A 15,745-nucleotide genomic window follows, 5' to 3' on the forward strand; every position below is an offset into this window, starting at 1 on the left:
TGTCCTCAGACAGTCGCTCAGATGATTTCATTGTGATATGATGATTTCATTGTGATATGTAATAATGTTGCATCCTCCAGGCCTGTGATTGGTTTGGGTGGATTGGATGGAGGAACTAGAAGGACGTACAAAATATCAAAATAACACAAATTGGGTTTTTCGTGTGTTGTCTAATCTCATCATCGTCACCACTATCATTACTAACTTCTATGAATGGTGGTCACTTCTGCTTGGAGACGCAAGATGATGTGTTTAGTCAGCCGTCTGCATCACAGGGTTGATGAGAGGTCAGACTGCAGGACAGAAAAACATTGCTACGTGTGGGAGCAATAGATAAACTTTAATAGCTCACTGAGAGCTGACATGATCTCCATTGTTTTTTTTGTGGTAATCACGTCTTGGTTTCAAGCATCCACACTCGATGATGTATTGCTGTTTAACCACTGTCTACTTGAGAAAAGACAGGGGGAACTCAACACACCACAACCCTGTCAGCACTACTTCAGGTAAAGGCTAACCACTTGTATGCTATCCTCGGGGCTTTCCAGTTGCCCCAGGGGTTAATAGAGGGGTTGTGGTGGGGCAGGCAACTGCTGCAGATGGTGCAGCAAAACGTTGACATTTCAAGGAAACTTCAGTTGGGATTCCTGCCAGCATATATAGTAAAGACATGCCAAAAAAAACCCCTGCCAATCAACACCTAAATCAAGCAACTTTACCCTGAAATGCGAGTAATCTTTGAAAGTGGCACTTGACGCTCTGCAGTTTAACCTCCCTCACACCTCTTGTTCCCATTTCAAAGTTCTGGTTTTCACAAGTTATCTTTGACCTGCATGAGTGTTTGTAGATCTACAGTAAATGATTTAAAAAAAAACAGCATTCAACAGAATGCAGGTCATTGCGGGTATACTGCACCTGAGAAAAGCAAAAGTGAGAACACCTAGACCACATAACAAAGCATTACAAGGAAATGGAAGCACAAACAATATGAAATGCCGTGTCATAAGATGCAGGATGTTGACTGAGACTCCTTTTTTTTTTTCAACAGAATCTCTTTTATTTTGTCTTTTAACTGCACAGGAAATGGTGAATAAGGTTGTTTAGGAAAGTCCCCTTTATTCTAACTAAATACATCTTTCTATTAACTTAAAATCCACACAAATTGTAAGGTTCATAACTGTTCTGAAGCCGTCAGGCAAAACCTTATTCAAGCACCCCAGTAGCACTTTTATATGGAACCGTTTGTCCACAAGGCTTCAGTTATATGTGACCAGACAAAAGGCCTTACTGCATATGAGAAACGTTTTCATCAAATTTCAGAAAGTTTGTGAAAATGTAAAAGGCTGAAAAATCTATAGGAGCCATTCAACTTCAGAACACACTCTGGTCAAACATAACAAATTCAGAATTTAAGTTTCTATGTGTAAAACAAGAGCATTTAAGTTCTATTGCCATCACAAATTGTACTTGAATGTCATTATATACCTCCATTTAAAATACTTTATCAATTCAGGGGACACCTTCCACTTTTCAGCCCTGTGAGCAACATGACTGAACATTAATACAAGTCGTGGCTCTGAAATGAAAAGAAAGAAAACAGGTCATGAAATACCTGTCAAACACAACAGGGTTGCATTCAAGACCACCACATTAAACAATGTTTCAAAAACTGACCCGTGATAAAATAGTGTTTATTTTTTCATACATATACTTCATTTTTAGAGGGTTTCACTGCATGGGGTACTCTAAATATGTCATGAGTGTCTGAAAAACTTAGTAGTGTTTTGACTCAGAGGGGGTTTCAAAATGCTTCATGTTTACATTTTGTAAAAATCAATCGTCTCTCCAAGACAAAAAACTACAAGGCTAAAGGTGGTATTAGAAATTAAGCACCAAACAATTATCTTTCCATTCAGTATAAATGGAAACATTGTGCAACCTGTTCAATGACCATAATGAACATGGCAAAAAATATGTAAATCTGATCATTAGACACTAATTACTCAAATGCAATCTGGACCCACGTGTTGTTGTGTTTGTTTTTGTAGAACCGCTGATCAATAAAAGATCATCGGAATGATATTATAAGAAGTCTGTGGTTCCATTGACCAGCATTTATACAATCTGAGAGTCTAGTGATTTGACTTAGCAATATATTGAGCTATTGTATGACCATATCTCTATATTATAAAACAAAAATGAAGCAAAATCTTTATCGTTAAGCTCTGTTATCAGTAATAGACCAGTGTCTCTGTATGTTCTAGCTATATTCTCATGTACAAATATTCATATCAAAAGTTATACAGCACAATTCTCACCATTTTCCTTTACAAGAACTTTGATAAGTGAACATTAAATGATTCACAAGTTTAGATGAAACCAAAACAAAATGGTGCCGGCCTCAGTAAACAAAAATATAGATATAACAAACACGTAACTCAAATCTGCTTCAGGCACAACTTAAATAAAGGCATTTGTGAAATTATCATATCAAATATGGCGCTTATGTCCAGTATCCATAGGCTTAAAACAAAAAAATGCTATGACCACTTTTATTTACAAACAGCTAAAATCTCTGACAGATTCATGCTTCACTTCACAACCTGAATTTGTCCTTAAAGTGCATGCAATAATAAGCAGTTTTACCAAGTGGGATCTTGAATTGTGATAAGATAAACGGGTTGATCAAGCTAATGCCAATTGATCCTACATATCAAATAAAAGAAAAGGTAAGAACTGTTGCCTAGAAAAGTGAGGGACCACAGTATACTGTATGCATAAGCACAATATGGAAGTATGACCAAAGAAAAATTCAAAAATGAATAAACTCTGACTTTATCCAGTGACCCCATACAGTAATATTCACATTCAGAGCATAAAATAAAATCAAATAAATAGAACAAAATGAAACCAAACGAATACAAAAAAAAAAAAGACAAAGCAGCTTAACACCACGGGGGAGTCCGCAGCTCACATTCCACAATGTCCCTCCATGTAACACACACATTAAGCATCATATGAACATGATGAGTTTCTACTTAAACATATCAAAGTGCCCATTTTACTAAAATTTCCTGATTTATTCATTTCATACCAAAAGGAGGAAATGGCATGGAGGAAAGAGTCTGTTCTTTTTAACACATAAGTTTTGAGTTACACTGACTAGGTTTGATTTTTATTGACATGTTGTTGTAGATTTCTTTTGTTTTACTTTCCCCCTTTCAAGTTTCACAAAAGAAGTTCTCATTGCACGTAACACCTCGATTCAAAGATGCAATATCTAAGAGAAGAAGAAAAGCAATAGAGAAAGTTATCCAGCTTTGTCACCGTGGATGTGACAAACGGTCAAGTGGACATGAAAAGGGCACGGATATGTTGTCCTCTAAAGATAAGTCCACTTTCATCTGTTGTCTTCTTTGGGGAAGTCCAGAGATCCCAGGCTTCCAAAGCCGAGACTTCTACTTTCTGTGTCAAAAGCGTTAATTTCTCTGTCCTGACGTTCCAACAAGTGCTTGATCCTTTCAGTACGTTCCTTCTGAAGTGCGGCCAGTTCCTCTTCAATCTGCAATAAAAAAAAACAAAAACAATATGGTAGTTATTTCGTTATATAGACACCAAATTTGAGCTTGTGTTTGGCCGTGCTAGCAAGGCATCATTGCTGTCAGCTACTAACACTTTCAGAGTAAGAACTCATACAAGCCACTTGCCAGATTGCTGTGACATTTAATATGGATTCTTAAAGGATTAGTTTTACTGTCAGCAGTGGCTCTCCTGACCTTTAGCACCACCTCTAAAGCAGTAATCATTAGTCAATATGACAATCAACATGAAAGTAATATCCAACTATTTTAATTATCAATTCAAATTCAAGTGATTTCCAGTCCATTTGCTCGATGTGAGGATTTTCTGTTTTTCCTTGTCCCACAGTATGTCATGGAAAATTGGAATTTTTTGGTTTTTCGGACTGTTGGTCACACAAAGCAAGATGCTTCTTTGAGCTTTAGGTGACACGCTTTCAGAAGATAAGAAAAGTAAGACCAAGAGTCTAGAGCCATGCCAGCAGCTCTGTGAGGCTATACTTAGAGATAAGTGTGCTTTATGCTAAATGCTATAGTCAGCATGCTTACACGCTTGCAATGACAGTGTAAACATTCTGATGCCAGGCAGGTATGATGTTTGTTCAGCATCTTAGTTGAGCATGTTAACATGCTAACATTTGGTAATAAGCACAATACACAAATTGTAGCTGAGGCTGATGAGAATATCATTATTTTTGCAGGTATGTCATGAACCAAAGTATCGAACAAATTCATAATCTTGAATTTCAGAATCTTGAGGGGGACATGAATGTCTGTATTAAATTTCATAGCAATCCATCCAGTTGTTGTCGAGACATGTCACTTAAAACCTCACGTCAACCAGCTGGTGACATTAGATGAGAAGTCAGAGGATCACCAAAGACGGCAGATTTCATCCTCTGGGGACCATGAATGTCTCTGCAAAATATCATGGCAATCCATATAATAGTTGCTGAGATTGTTCACTCTTCACCAATGTAGAGGACTGACAACAGACTGACCAAAATTGCTATTGTTATTGCCATTAGCATGGCTAAAAGTATTTAAATGTATTGATTTTGCAATCATTGTTTTTTACACATACAGGACTGGGGACGAAGGGGTTTCCCCACAATGTGGACGTAAAGCCAGTGTCAATAAAACACAAGGGTTGATTCAGGCCTTTCAGAAGAACCCCTGACTTTTAATCTAACACCCACAAGAACCAACTTTTTTGTATTTATTTATTTTAGCTGATTTTTATCCATGTTTTCTGCTCAGTTTCCCAGTCCCTTGTATTAACTCTACTGTTGACGTGGGGAGGACTGCAGGGCTCTGTGGTCACCAGCCTCTTCTTCTCACCTGCCAGCAACGAGCTTTACCAGTAACAACTTCCAACTACACAAATATCCCAACCAACCGCCGACAGTTGGTGAAAGCTATCCATTGCCTACCAAACCGTAAACTCTGCCGACTCATTCCAGGTCAGAAGTAACAGAACCTGAGGTTTATGCCGCAAAATGTACATTAGCATTAGCTACACTACTGGTATGGTCAAAGAGCAGTAAAACTTTTAAGTTTGTCTGGCACTTGCGGTTGTAATGAACATTGCAGCCTCTAGGGGCCACTAACACCTGCAACTTCTACCGTAATAATAACGTTAGGTCTTCTTCAGCACTTTCGTCTATTTGCCTACCTATGCTGAGGTATTTTTAATACAGTTTGGTATTATGCTGCATTATATCAAGTCTTTTTGAATGGCTTCCATCTTAAACCTACCTTCTGTTCAAGGTGCGCTCTGCGTATGGAGACCTTCTGCTCAAGTTTCTGCTGCTCTCGCTCATGTTGGGTCTCCATCTGTGACTTGGTTTTTCTCTGGTAGGCGTCCAGGAGCTCCATCTCTTGCTTCAGCTGCTGCTTCAGAGCTTGGCACTCTGTTTCTTGCTCTGCTTCTAATCGCATCTAGAGACCCAGCAGGACAGAGGTGGTCATAAACACATTAGCAACAAGGCCTAGGCTGGGCTTCATTTGTCAAACTACAGGCCAACAACGTTTAGCAAAGGTTTAGCATTAAACAGCATTCTGCTATTTTCAAATGCACGACGACGGTGAAAAGAAACTGATGCCCATACAGCGGCCATTGCCACCATTAGGTTTGTGTGAAGGGCAAATGTGTTGCACAAATAGATATGCAACATACAAATGATGAATGAAGTCCACTTTTGCAACTCATGACAAGATGCTTCGGGATCCCCGTACCGCTTGTGAAGCCATCATCTCGTTGATGCTCTGTTCGTACTGCTCGGCCAGTACAGCCAGCTTGCGCGTCTGCTCCTCTTTCAGGCTCTTCAGGATGGTCTTATGGTCGCCTTTGGGGGAGACCTCCAGCTGATGGTTCCGAAGAGCTTTGTACTGCTTGTTCTGCACCTTGCAAGTATCCTGAAACTGTTTCTTGATCTGCATCTCCAGCGTCTGCAGAGGGGTTAATAGAAAGAGAGAAAGAAAGAAAAAAAGAAAAGAAAAAAAAGTTTGTGTCCTGTTTTCTCACGTCACATTTGGATGGTAAAAGTCATCCGAATGTGGCGTAAAACAGTTTTTGATACTGGTTCATTTTGAGATGGATGCAGAATAAATCCTACTGTACAATAATAGAAAAACACAGTTATATGAATCTCTTTTAATATTTCTCTTTAATATTTGACTAACTGATTAATTTTTTGTTTGTGGACGAGAGACAAACTTTCACTTTGTTCTCAGGCTACCCTTCAATCTGGAGTAAATCATTTTAAAGTGGTAAAGTGGTATTAATAATGAAATAATTTCAGTTTGCCTGCGTGAGCTTTCACTTGTCCACTGCAGAGTAACTCAAAGTAAAAAAATACTGTCAATTAATATATAAAGAAATATTCAAATTTGTGAACAATATCATTGCAATTTTTTTGGAAGAAGCAGTTCTCATGGCAACATGGTTGATGTTTTTCTACAGTTTTTCTATTTGTAAATTTAGAAAAGAATACAAGGTACATGTTCGGTTAAATGTCAGCAGTGCAGGATGGTACAGATGTTCAGTACCTGCAGAGCTTTCATTTTAAACCCAGTATGTAATCCTTCTATCATGAAACAAGTCCTGTTCCTCCTAGAAGCTTTTCTGAAATGAAGTCAACTGCATATCTCTTTCACTAAACAACCATATACAGTACAGTGGTAAAGAGAATGCTTCAGGTACCTTGAGGTTTCTGGGCTGCTGCCGCTGCTCCAGACTGTGTTTCCTGTGTAGTTCTCTCTGCCGCCGGCCGTTGTACTCCTCCTGGTTTTCGAGCTCTGTCTGGTGCTGCAGCCGCATGAGTTCAACACGCAGCTTCTGCAGCATCTGCAGCTGCCTTCGCTCCAGGTCCTGGGTGGACTCGTCCTGCCGGATCATCAGGGCATGTTCCATCTCCTTCTGGGTCCTCTTCTTGTTCAGCTCCTGGGAAAGGAAGTTTGATGAAATGCCATTTTAATACCAATATACACAATTTCTGCTGGAATAAGGCTGGTCTATTTTCTTTATGGAGAAATGCAAGTACAGTGTTTTGCTTCATTTGAGCACTATGTTGCACAAATAGTAGTTGCTTATGCGATTCATCTGGACCACTTGTCCTTTTACACACTATGCAGATGACATACATCTTTAAAATCTAATAAGAAATTGTTTATCTGACCGAGATCCTGACTGAATGAATGACGACCACATTAAATGTGAGGAGTGGTCTTTTTTTTAAGTCTGCTGTAAAAAAAAAAAATCTGCCTTTAGTCAGTGCACCAACTGGGCTTCATTTAATGTCACTGTTTGAAGTGTTAGGAAAAAATAATTTCTTAAGTTCAAGATTGAAAATGTTTTATAGGGAGTGAATGAGTTATTTTATCCAGCATGCTACAGGTTCTCCAAAGGCCACTGTGTTTATTGTTTTGTTCAAACCCTCTCCTACTGAGGAAGGGGAGCTTTGCACTCAGACAAAAAAAATCCCAAACCGTAGTTTGATCCAGATTCCCAATATGAGGATTTTCTGTGTTTTCTGTTTCATACTATACTTTACTGCAAAATAAGATTTTATAATGAAAATAAGTGTTAGTTACAGCGTTTTTCCTGACACTGTAGTAAATGAAAAGTCATCCATATGAAGGAATTAAGCTTTTGTGATCGTTTGACACATAACGTTATGTAATGTCATGAAGTCTCTCTACCTCTCTCAGCTGCTCCTGTTCAAACTCATGCCTCCTGACCAGACTCCGGCGTTTTAGGGCCCTGCAGCTCCGGTCGTAGACCAGCCTCTGCTGGGCCAGCAGATGAGCTTCCTCCTCAGCCTGAGAGCGCTGAATTGTTTCTTTGTGCCTGGACAGACGCTCCTGCTTCTCCTCCTTGGGTGTGCAAGGGTCTTCATTCATCTCCTTGACAAACACACAAACAACAGAACAATGTGAATAGAGTTTGTATGATCTAAAGAAAAATCCCATCAAAATTGTCTGAGAATATTAAGAGATATGATGTGTAAGCTCATAAACTTTGTGCTGTGTTTATTCATGATACCTACTTCTTTGATCTTGTCTTTGCAGAGCCTGTACTCCTTTTTCTGGTTTTCTAAGAAAGTAGTCAGCTCTTTCTTTTGCTGAGCAACAATCTGTTGCTGGATCCTCCTCTCTTCTGCTGCCACTGACTTCATCTGTGAGGAGACATCAAAATATTCAAATTATCACCCAGCAATGCCTGTACACACACTGTTTGACTTAAAGTGAATGAAATCACTCTGTAGTTTCCACCTCATTCATAAGTAGCAGCTACTGTAGTGGCTTTACCTCTTTGTCTGTTTGAGCAGCGTGGCGTTTGGCCAGTCTTTCCAGCTCAATGTAAGTGTTGTTCGCATGTGTCTCTAATTCCTTCTGCAGCCGGAGCCTATGCTCATCCATCTCGGCCTTTAGCCTGTTCTCCAGGGCGATCAGCTGCTTCTGGTGCTGCCGCCGCATGCGCTTATACCCAGACATCTGCTCCCGCAGCTCAAAGTCCTGCTCATGCTCCTGGATCTACCTGATGACCTAGACAGAGGAACACAGGAGATGGGAAGTAAAAGACACAGAGCAGGCAGACAGAAACAAGTGCCATGGTGGAGAGAGAAGTCAAAGAAGAGAGACAGCTGGTAAGTGAGAGGCTATGGCCTAAAAACAGACCACATAAAGTGCAGTGGTGGTGGTAGTGGTGGTGAAGAACAATTCTTTCAAAGAAAAGTAATCAGTTTGCAGATTACTACACGTCCATGACAAGCCAAGAATTCAAAGAGGGGTTATAAGTGATACAGAAGTCTAAGTGTAATAAATCTAAACAGGTTCTGTTATTGAATCCCATTTAAAATTCTGCAAAGAATAACTCATGAGAATATCAAGCAACACAAATTAATCAATCAATCACTCCAGTGTCCTTTTCAATAAGCAAGTGATATCTATATGATGTCATGATGAGGATCAAGACCAGTCTATGAGACAACAATCTAAGACGACTATTGAGAGCAGATGTGGAAATGCACCTTTTACAATGTATGACATGAATGAAATCTCACTGGTAATTGACAGCAGGCAGAGATTTACATGGAATACATATAAATGCAATGCACACACACATAAAAGCAGAGGCAGAGAGGGAAGCTGAGGATGGAAAAAATGACATCCATTAACAGGATCTGGTTGCCATGACTACAGATGTACAGCTGAGAACACAGACACCCCTTCCCTCCCCTCCTCACAACCCCCTTTCCCCCCGCCAGCACGCACACATACACTAACACACACGCGCGCGCGCACACACACACACTTACACACACGCACACACACACACACACACACACACACACACACACACGTATTTTTTATGCAAACGGTGGAGCGAGGGAGCTGCGTACCAAAGATGCTGATTTGATGGTGGCAATGTGTTCACAGATCTTGCAGTCGAGAGACCGGCTCTTGTGAGAAGTAGGCCGCAGCTCTGGCCTGGTGTCCCTGTGCACAGCCTCATCCCTCACGCAAGCATGGTCCTGCAGGGGGGGAGGAAAAGGAGGAGATAGTGGGGCTGGGTGCTTCCCAGGCCCTCCGCACTCGCTGTTTCTGCTAGAGCTGCTATTACTGCCGAATCTCCCTGAATGCAGCACACATCCAGCGTTAAATGCATCCTTCCCCTGCTTGTTCCCCCGCTACTGTCTGCAAGTCCTTCCTAAGAGAGAAAAGGGCATTGCCAAACAATTGCAGGCACCACCGTAAAGGCAGCTACTGGATGTAGTCGGTTTTTTTTCTGGCGTCCCCCTCTTCCCAAAGAGGAGGAACCAAATGGCTCCGGTGGATAAGGGTGAATTATGCAATGCCTACCATTGATAATCGGAGAAAGATAGCACAGGGATGTATGTTACTGCCACTCTTCTTTTCCGTTTCAAAATGCAAGAAATGTTTGGGAGGAAAAATACTTTTCCTGTGTTCCCATGATCGCATGTGGTACCATATTTAAAAATATTTGAATCAGATAAGGCACATCCAAACATGGTTTTTCCTCGAATATGTCGCTTGATGATCCGTTTGTATTCCACTCGAATTTCTGTCCTACATTTACAGCGCACTTGGTCATGGTAGGTGGTTCTGGTGCCTTCTATTCATCTCTTTCCTCTGTCCCTCTTCTACACTCCCCCTTCCTTTAAAGAGACACCGCAATACTACAGGCACATCTCAGCAAGCCTAAAGTTAGGCTATTTAACATCACACTCGATCACAGTATATATATCAGCAATCACAAATATCAATAATGGAATTACATCATATGGGAAGAACAATGTCCACTTTACGTGTACAGCATTCGTAAAAATGTGTCGAAATTATATTATTAGAAAACATTTTCACTAAATTCCCCTTGAAATCCCACATCATACTTAAGAATAGTTTTATTATACGTTTCTTACTTTTTGAGGAAAATTATTATTATTACTATTACTATTATTATTATTATTATTATAACAACAATAATAATAATTATTATTATTTTCTAAACTCCTCTTCATTAGGGAGAAATGGGAATATATGACCCACACCAACTAGCACTCAGATTAAAAACATCCTCTGTGGATTGTGAACATTACTTGTATTTTGCAGTAATTATGAAGCAAAGAGAGCATGAATATAGCATAAACATTAGTATTTTTTCCTGTTATTGTTCCTGTCGTTGCTTCATGTGGCCGCTGGAGGGCGACAGTGACAAACAGACAAACATTTAAATACAGACTTAGTGTCTCTCTCCATGGTGCTGAAAATAGTATCTCATTGTACCACTACCGCTGCTGGTACTTCCACGATTAGGCTACTGCAAGTACACATTAGCAACCATGCAGTACTCCCAGCAACCACAGGGAATTACCATGGCAACCGCATCATACAGCCTGCCAACCACCTAGAAACTGCCATGACTACCTTAGTAACCACTAGACAACCACCTATTACAACATGAGCAACCCTGCAGAACACTCTAGCAACCAGCTAGCAGCTACCTTGAAAGACCCTAACAACCTAGCCAGATATTCTAAACAGCACAGCAACCTCCTAGCAACAAGCTAGTGACACCATAGCAACTTGTCCAAACACAGAGATGATATCTAGTGACACTCATAAGCCACACCTGGCAGTCGCCTATCAATCACCTACAGCAGCACCTCAATAAAATTTGTAGTAAAAAAAAAAGTAATTTTCCTTTAGGCAGAAATCATGCTTAAAGTTTCTTCTGAAGGTTTTTACTTTTTCCAGTTTGTGCTGCTGTAAGTCTAACTCCTGATCGCTGTATAATATTTAAGACTTAAATTACATATTTTAAATCACTGTAATTTATCCTGCATAAATCCCAATTTAGCTTAGAGATATTGTCACAGACCAGTGTATAGCCTACCCACTCTAAAATGGACTGTAATACTGTGAATCGTATTTGCAAGAGGTCCACTGTATTATTGTATAGTTGTTGGGGTCTTCTGTTCCTGAGCATGCTTTTTTGGCTTGAGGCCTGAAAGGTCCAGTGATGTAATGTTTAGTGTACATGCTTTAATTCTTGCTGGTGACTGTGAGGTTGATGATGGATGGAGGAAGAATAACAGGCTATTTGAAGCATCTGTGGATGAGCATCAGTGATTGGGCTGTGGCAGAGAAAGCCTTGACTCAACAAGTTGCCCAAAGCCACTGTTGAACGTGTGATAAATGCATGTTAATGCTCTTTCGGCCAAAGCTATTGTCCAAGGTGATTGCACAATATTTTAAGCTCTCCTCTATTTAAACTGACACATTGTTAATTGGGGTGAAGATTCCTCTGTGTTGGTGAGGAAGAACAAATGGAAGAAATGAATGAAAGAATGAAACTTCGGCCACAGATGGTTACATGGTTAGGTTCTCTGCTTTTAGAACAACATTTAACCTCCATCTCCTATTATTTTCCTATTGTCTCAAAATATGAACAAATAAGTGGACTGCCATTCTATAAATTATACTAAAACTAAATCAAAAACACTTATTGTTATTCAGTTAAATCACTCATCAAACTGCCCATTTCATTTCATGACAACTTGTTAGATAATCAACAAACAAAGCCAGGAAAGCAACTGAGTAATCAGAATCTGTTATATTTGTGAGTGTAAATCAGACAAACTCCTCCCTGTTTTTATTCTACCTTCTGTATTTTTTTTTTTACAGTTTTTTCCATTATAGCATTCATCCATGTGATGGCATACAGGACAAATACAGTAACCTATTTATGTCACCATGCAATACTCTATACAAACACTAGATGTCACTGCTTACTTTTGAATGATTCGGCCTTCATCAGCCGAGCATGGCACCTGCATTTTACGTTTGTATACATGACAGTGTAACTTCGCACTTGCCAAATAACTTTATTTCATTCATCTTTAGGCTTCATTTGCTTAGACATTTTGCATCACATGTCTCATATTTAGGAACTTTACCATTTAATTTAAAACATGAATCCATGTATTGTGGCTGATTATGTTGACATTGAGATAAACTATTGATGACAGGCTACATGAGTAAATAAACTTGGACATAAATACTACAGAATAAACCATCTCATGAACAGGAAATACAAGTATGTTTGACAAATAATTTGTGCATGATTTCAGGTATAGATGAGCAATGGATGAACAAATAACCTAATAGTAATTAAACTGGTTCCTACTAATCTTATAATCTGCTAATAAATAAAGAAAATTACAATCTTTTTTATTTATATGGCAGGAGTTGTTTAATACATTTGTTGAAGATCATATGACATCTTCACTGTCGCTATACTGTCCTGTTATACAGAAGACATGATGACATTAGAAATGCATGAAAAACTACTACCCATATTCTATTTGAAATGCCTCGCCATGCAAAAATGATTCCTTCCTTATTCCTCATTTTCAAAGTCAGTTCTGTTTTTACTTTGATGAGTTTGCATTTAACTGTAAAACCAAAAGGAACCATGACAAGGCACTGCAGCAGTGATCATGCATTAACCGTAGCAGACAGTATCTCTGGAAAATAAGCCTGTTGTTACACACATACATCACATTTAGTAAGCTGTAACAAACTGGTTTTTCTTTTTTTTTTATGTCAGTGCTACTAAGGTCGCGACACACAACTTGGGCTACATCTGAGTCTGGTTTCAAGTTCTGCTCAGCTGGTCTCACTTTTCACCGTCCTGCCTCTGTCTGGTCTGAACCGGTATGACGAGCTCGTTGGCCGGGCCGCTGATGGATGTCCCAGGAACAGGAGCCTCTACCGACAGGACTCCATCACCAGACAATGATGAACTGATGTGCTGCAAGTCCACCCCCTGTGGCAACCTTGAACACATGAAGACAATATTTATCAGCACTGAACACATCAACTCAAGCAAAGTGCAGTCATTGCATGTCGCTGAGAAAAACTTTCTGTGTGTATATTTTTCCGTTGACAGACCAAGTGATAATACGTGGCACACTGTTGCTCCAGGATACTTTATCATCATGTGTCTTTATTGACCTCTTACCTTATGAGACGTTCAGTGTTTGTTTGCTTTATTAAGGTTGCTTATACAGTAGCTACACTGAAATCAAAATCACCCAGAGATGTGATATTATATAGATTTATTTCTCGAAATTCTTCATATTGTCAGAGGCAACCTACTTATATTTCCGAGTGAAGCATCTTGAAACTAATCCATGCTCATCTTGCCTCTCTTCATGATTTCCTTGAAATGAAAAGCAGAAATAGTAAGAAAAACACATTGTAGAAATAGTAGTCCATCCATAGCAGTCCACTTACAACTTGCTATTACTTAGTTTTCATGACATGATTCATCTCAAATGGTTTATCAAAGAAGCTTGTGCAGTACCTGATAATTGCAGGTAGCCCTCCTTGGTTGTGATTGTAATCTCCTCAGGCGAGAAGTGATTGACATCCAGGTTGATCTTCCAGCTGTGCTGCCCTGTCCGGATCTCTGACACTCCGCTTGTGAGTTTTTTCAGGTCCTTTTCGTTCATCGCCGCAGGGTGCTGACCTCTGAGTGGAGGCAGAAGGGGGGTTTGTGCATAACCTGGCCAGGAGAAAGATGCCAGTCTCTTCTTCGACCAGTCTATCCATTCCAGATCACTAGGCTCCAGGAAAGGAGGCAGGCCAAAATCCTGTGCAAAGATACGGCTCGGCTGTGTCCAGTTTGGGAAAGGGTCCCAGCTGACATCTCGGCGGAAAATGGGACGAGATAGTATTTTATTTTGTTCACCCATATCCTAGAAAGTAAGCTCAGAATGAAGGAAAGGGATATTGAAACTGCAAAGCCTGTAGCTCCACCCTGACAAACAAGTCTAGATTGATGACCGAGACATTAAAGAATAGGGCAGCTGTATTTTTAATCTCAAACACTAACAGAAAGTGAGCACAAGGTTTGAGGAAAAGGCTGATTTGGCATCGGTAATCCTCCACTCACACACTTTATATACCCAGCTGATTCAACACTTGTCTAGCAGTAAGTGTGATCTAAGGGATGAGAGTGTCTTGGTATGTCCTGAGCTGGGATGTTACTCCTCCGTTGCCCTGGAGAGGATAATGTCAATTATTTGTATTTATATCTCTGGAGTGTCTGTGGCAAGTTGTTGGTGAATGACTCTGGAAGCAGCAAGCGGACAGCTTATTCAGCAGTGGCCTCTGCAGTCTTGTCACATACTGGTGCTCTTTGTCCATAGAAATCACAGCCTTGTGTTATGTGAGGGAACAGCACGTACATTCAGAGTCACACAGTAAACAACTCTGGGAGTTACTGCCGGTGTCTAAACCCAAGAAGGAAGGGAAAAAAAAAAAAAACTCAAGACCAAACAAACATTATCATGTGATGAGCATGTGGGACAAATAATTCTATATTATAAGGATAAGGAGAAGTTTACATCCAGGACAAAGTGATGGACTGAAAGACTGACGCAGTGGAGGGGTGGTGAGGAATTTTACATGTAGAACTGCATCCTCATGAATGTTATGTTGTACAAATAATGAAACGAGCTGTAGAGGAATAAATCAATGAGCTATTCACCATCGGAGAGGAGTGATATTTATTAATGAGGCAATATCTGTAGCCTTTCCATTAGCGTTCATCCAAAGCATCAGTCAAAGGTCTTAACCAGGGCAGTACACGGTAGACATACAACGTCAACACGTAGCTAGTTGGAATAAGTAACTATGCGTCACAGGGATGCCTTTAGGTGCACTGGGGAAGATTATTTAGGGGACAACGGAAGCTACCACTCTCTTTTTCTCTCTCCTACGTGTCCGTGGCCGGCGAAGTGCGGCGTGGTGCAGACAACAGCACGAGGGACGCCAAACTTTTTTGGTTTTGCGGTAGGCAAATATTATTGTAATATCATACGCCACCAATCACCTCAGTTGGGAAATAAATGAATAAACCACTCAAATAATCAATGTGGTTTTTATTTCTATCATAGTTCCCAGTCATCTGATCAATCTGCCTGTTAGAGATAGGATGCGCACCTGAAGTGGAGGGTATGATTGTCAGTCACTGTCACACAGTTGGATAAATATCAGAGTATTTGTTTGTCAAACAAGGTGCTCCATAATGAAAATATTGTTGCTAAAATGTGTGTGCTCACAGCTTAATA

The 15,745-nt window shown here is 40.1% G+C and overlaps 2 protein-coding genes across 2 annotated transcripts; both read right to left on the minus strand.

Moving 5' to 3' along the window:
• Positions 1 to 1,042: 1,042 nt before the first annotated feature.
• taok3b (TAO kinase 3b) lies at positions 1,043 to 9,646 on the minus strand. Its single transcript, XM_023419453.2, has 8 exons — positions 9,485 to 9,646; positions 8,391 to 8,627; positions 8,129 to 8,257; positions 7,782 to 7,985; positions 6,784 to 7,023; positions 5,817 to 6,029; positions 5,337 to 5,519; positions 1,043 to 3,562 (listed from the first exon to the last, which is right to left on the minus strand). Exons 2-8 carry the CDS (start codon positions 8,574 to 8,576, stop codon positions 3,401 to 3,403), a joined length of 1,317 nt encoding a protein of 438 aa, XP_023275221.1. The 5' UTR covers positions 8,577 to 8,627; positions 9,485 to 9,646; the 3' UTR covers positions 1,043 to 3,400.
• A 3,498-nt stretch (positions 9,647 to 13,144) lies between these two features.
• On the minus strand, positions 13,145 to 14,380 carry LOC111664767 (heat shock protein beta-1-like). Its single transcript, XM_023419511.2, has 3 exons — positions 13,975 to 14,380; positions 13,767 to 13,830; positions 13,145 to 13,444 (listed from the first exon to the last, which is right to left on the minus strand). The coding sequence occupies exons 1-3, from the start codon at positions 14,363 to 14,365 to the stop codon at positions 13,285 to 13,287; spliced, it is 615 nt and encodes a 204-aa protein (XP_023275279.1). The 5' UTR covers positions 14,366 to 14,380; the 3' UTR covers positions 13,145 to 13,284.
• Between the last annotated feature and the right edge of the window lie 1,365 nt (positions 14,381 to 15,745).

The sequence above is a fragment of the Seriola lalandi genome, unplaced genomic scaffold (genome assembly GCF_002814215.2).
Source record: "Seriola lalandi dorsalis isolate HSWRI2012SDOR001 ecotype SW California unplaced genomic scaffold, Sedor1 jcf7180002054606, whole genome shotgun sequence".
In the NCBI taxonomy this organism is placed as follows: domain Eukaryota; kingdom Metazoa; phylum Chordata; class Actinopteri; order Carangiformes; family Carangidae; genus Seriola; species Seriola lalandi.

Bases quoted from the DNA above. Each gene is read 5' to 3' on its own strand.
- taok3b (XM_023419453.2), bottom strand. From the start codon at position 8,576: ATGTCTGGGTATAAGCGCATGCGGCGGCAGCACCAGAAGCAGCTGATC. The intron at 7,024-7,781 runs GTAGAGAGACTT...TTCCTTTCCCAG, and splicing joins AACAGGAGCAGCTGAGAGAG to GAGCTGAACAAGAAGAGGAC. The intron at 5,520-5,816 runs GTACGGGGATCC...CTGGGTCTCTAG, and splicing joins AGATGATGGCTTCACAAGCG to ATGCGATTAGAAGCAGAGCA.
- LOC111664767 (XM_023419511.2), bottom strand. From the start codon at position 14,365: ATGGGTGAACAAAATAAAATACTATCTCGTCCCATTTTCCGCCGAGAT. The intron at 13,831-13,974 runs GTACTGCACAAG...TTTCATTTCAAG, and splicing joins GGGCTACCTGCAATTATCAG to GAAATCATGAAGAGAGGCAA. The intron at 13,445-13,766 runs GTAGGTTGCCTC...CATGTGTTCAAG, and splicing joins TGCTTCACTCGGAAATATAA to GTTGCCACAGGGGGTGGACT.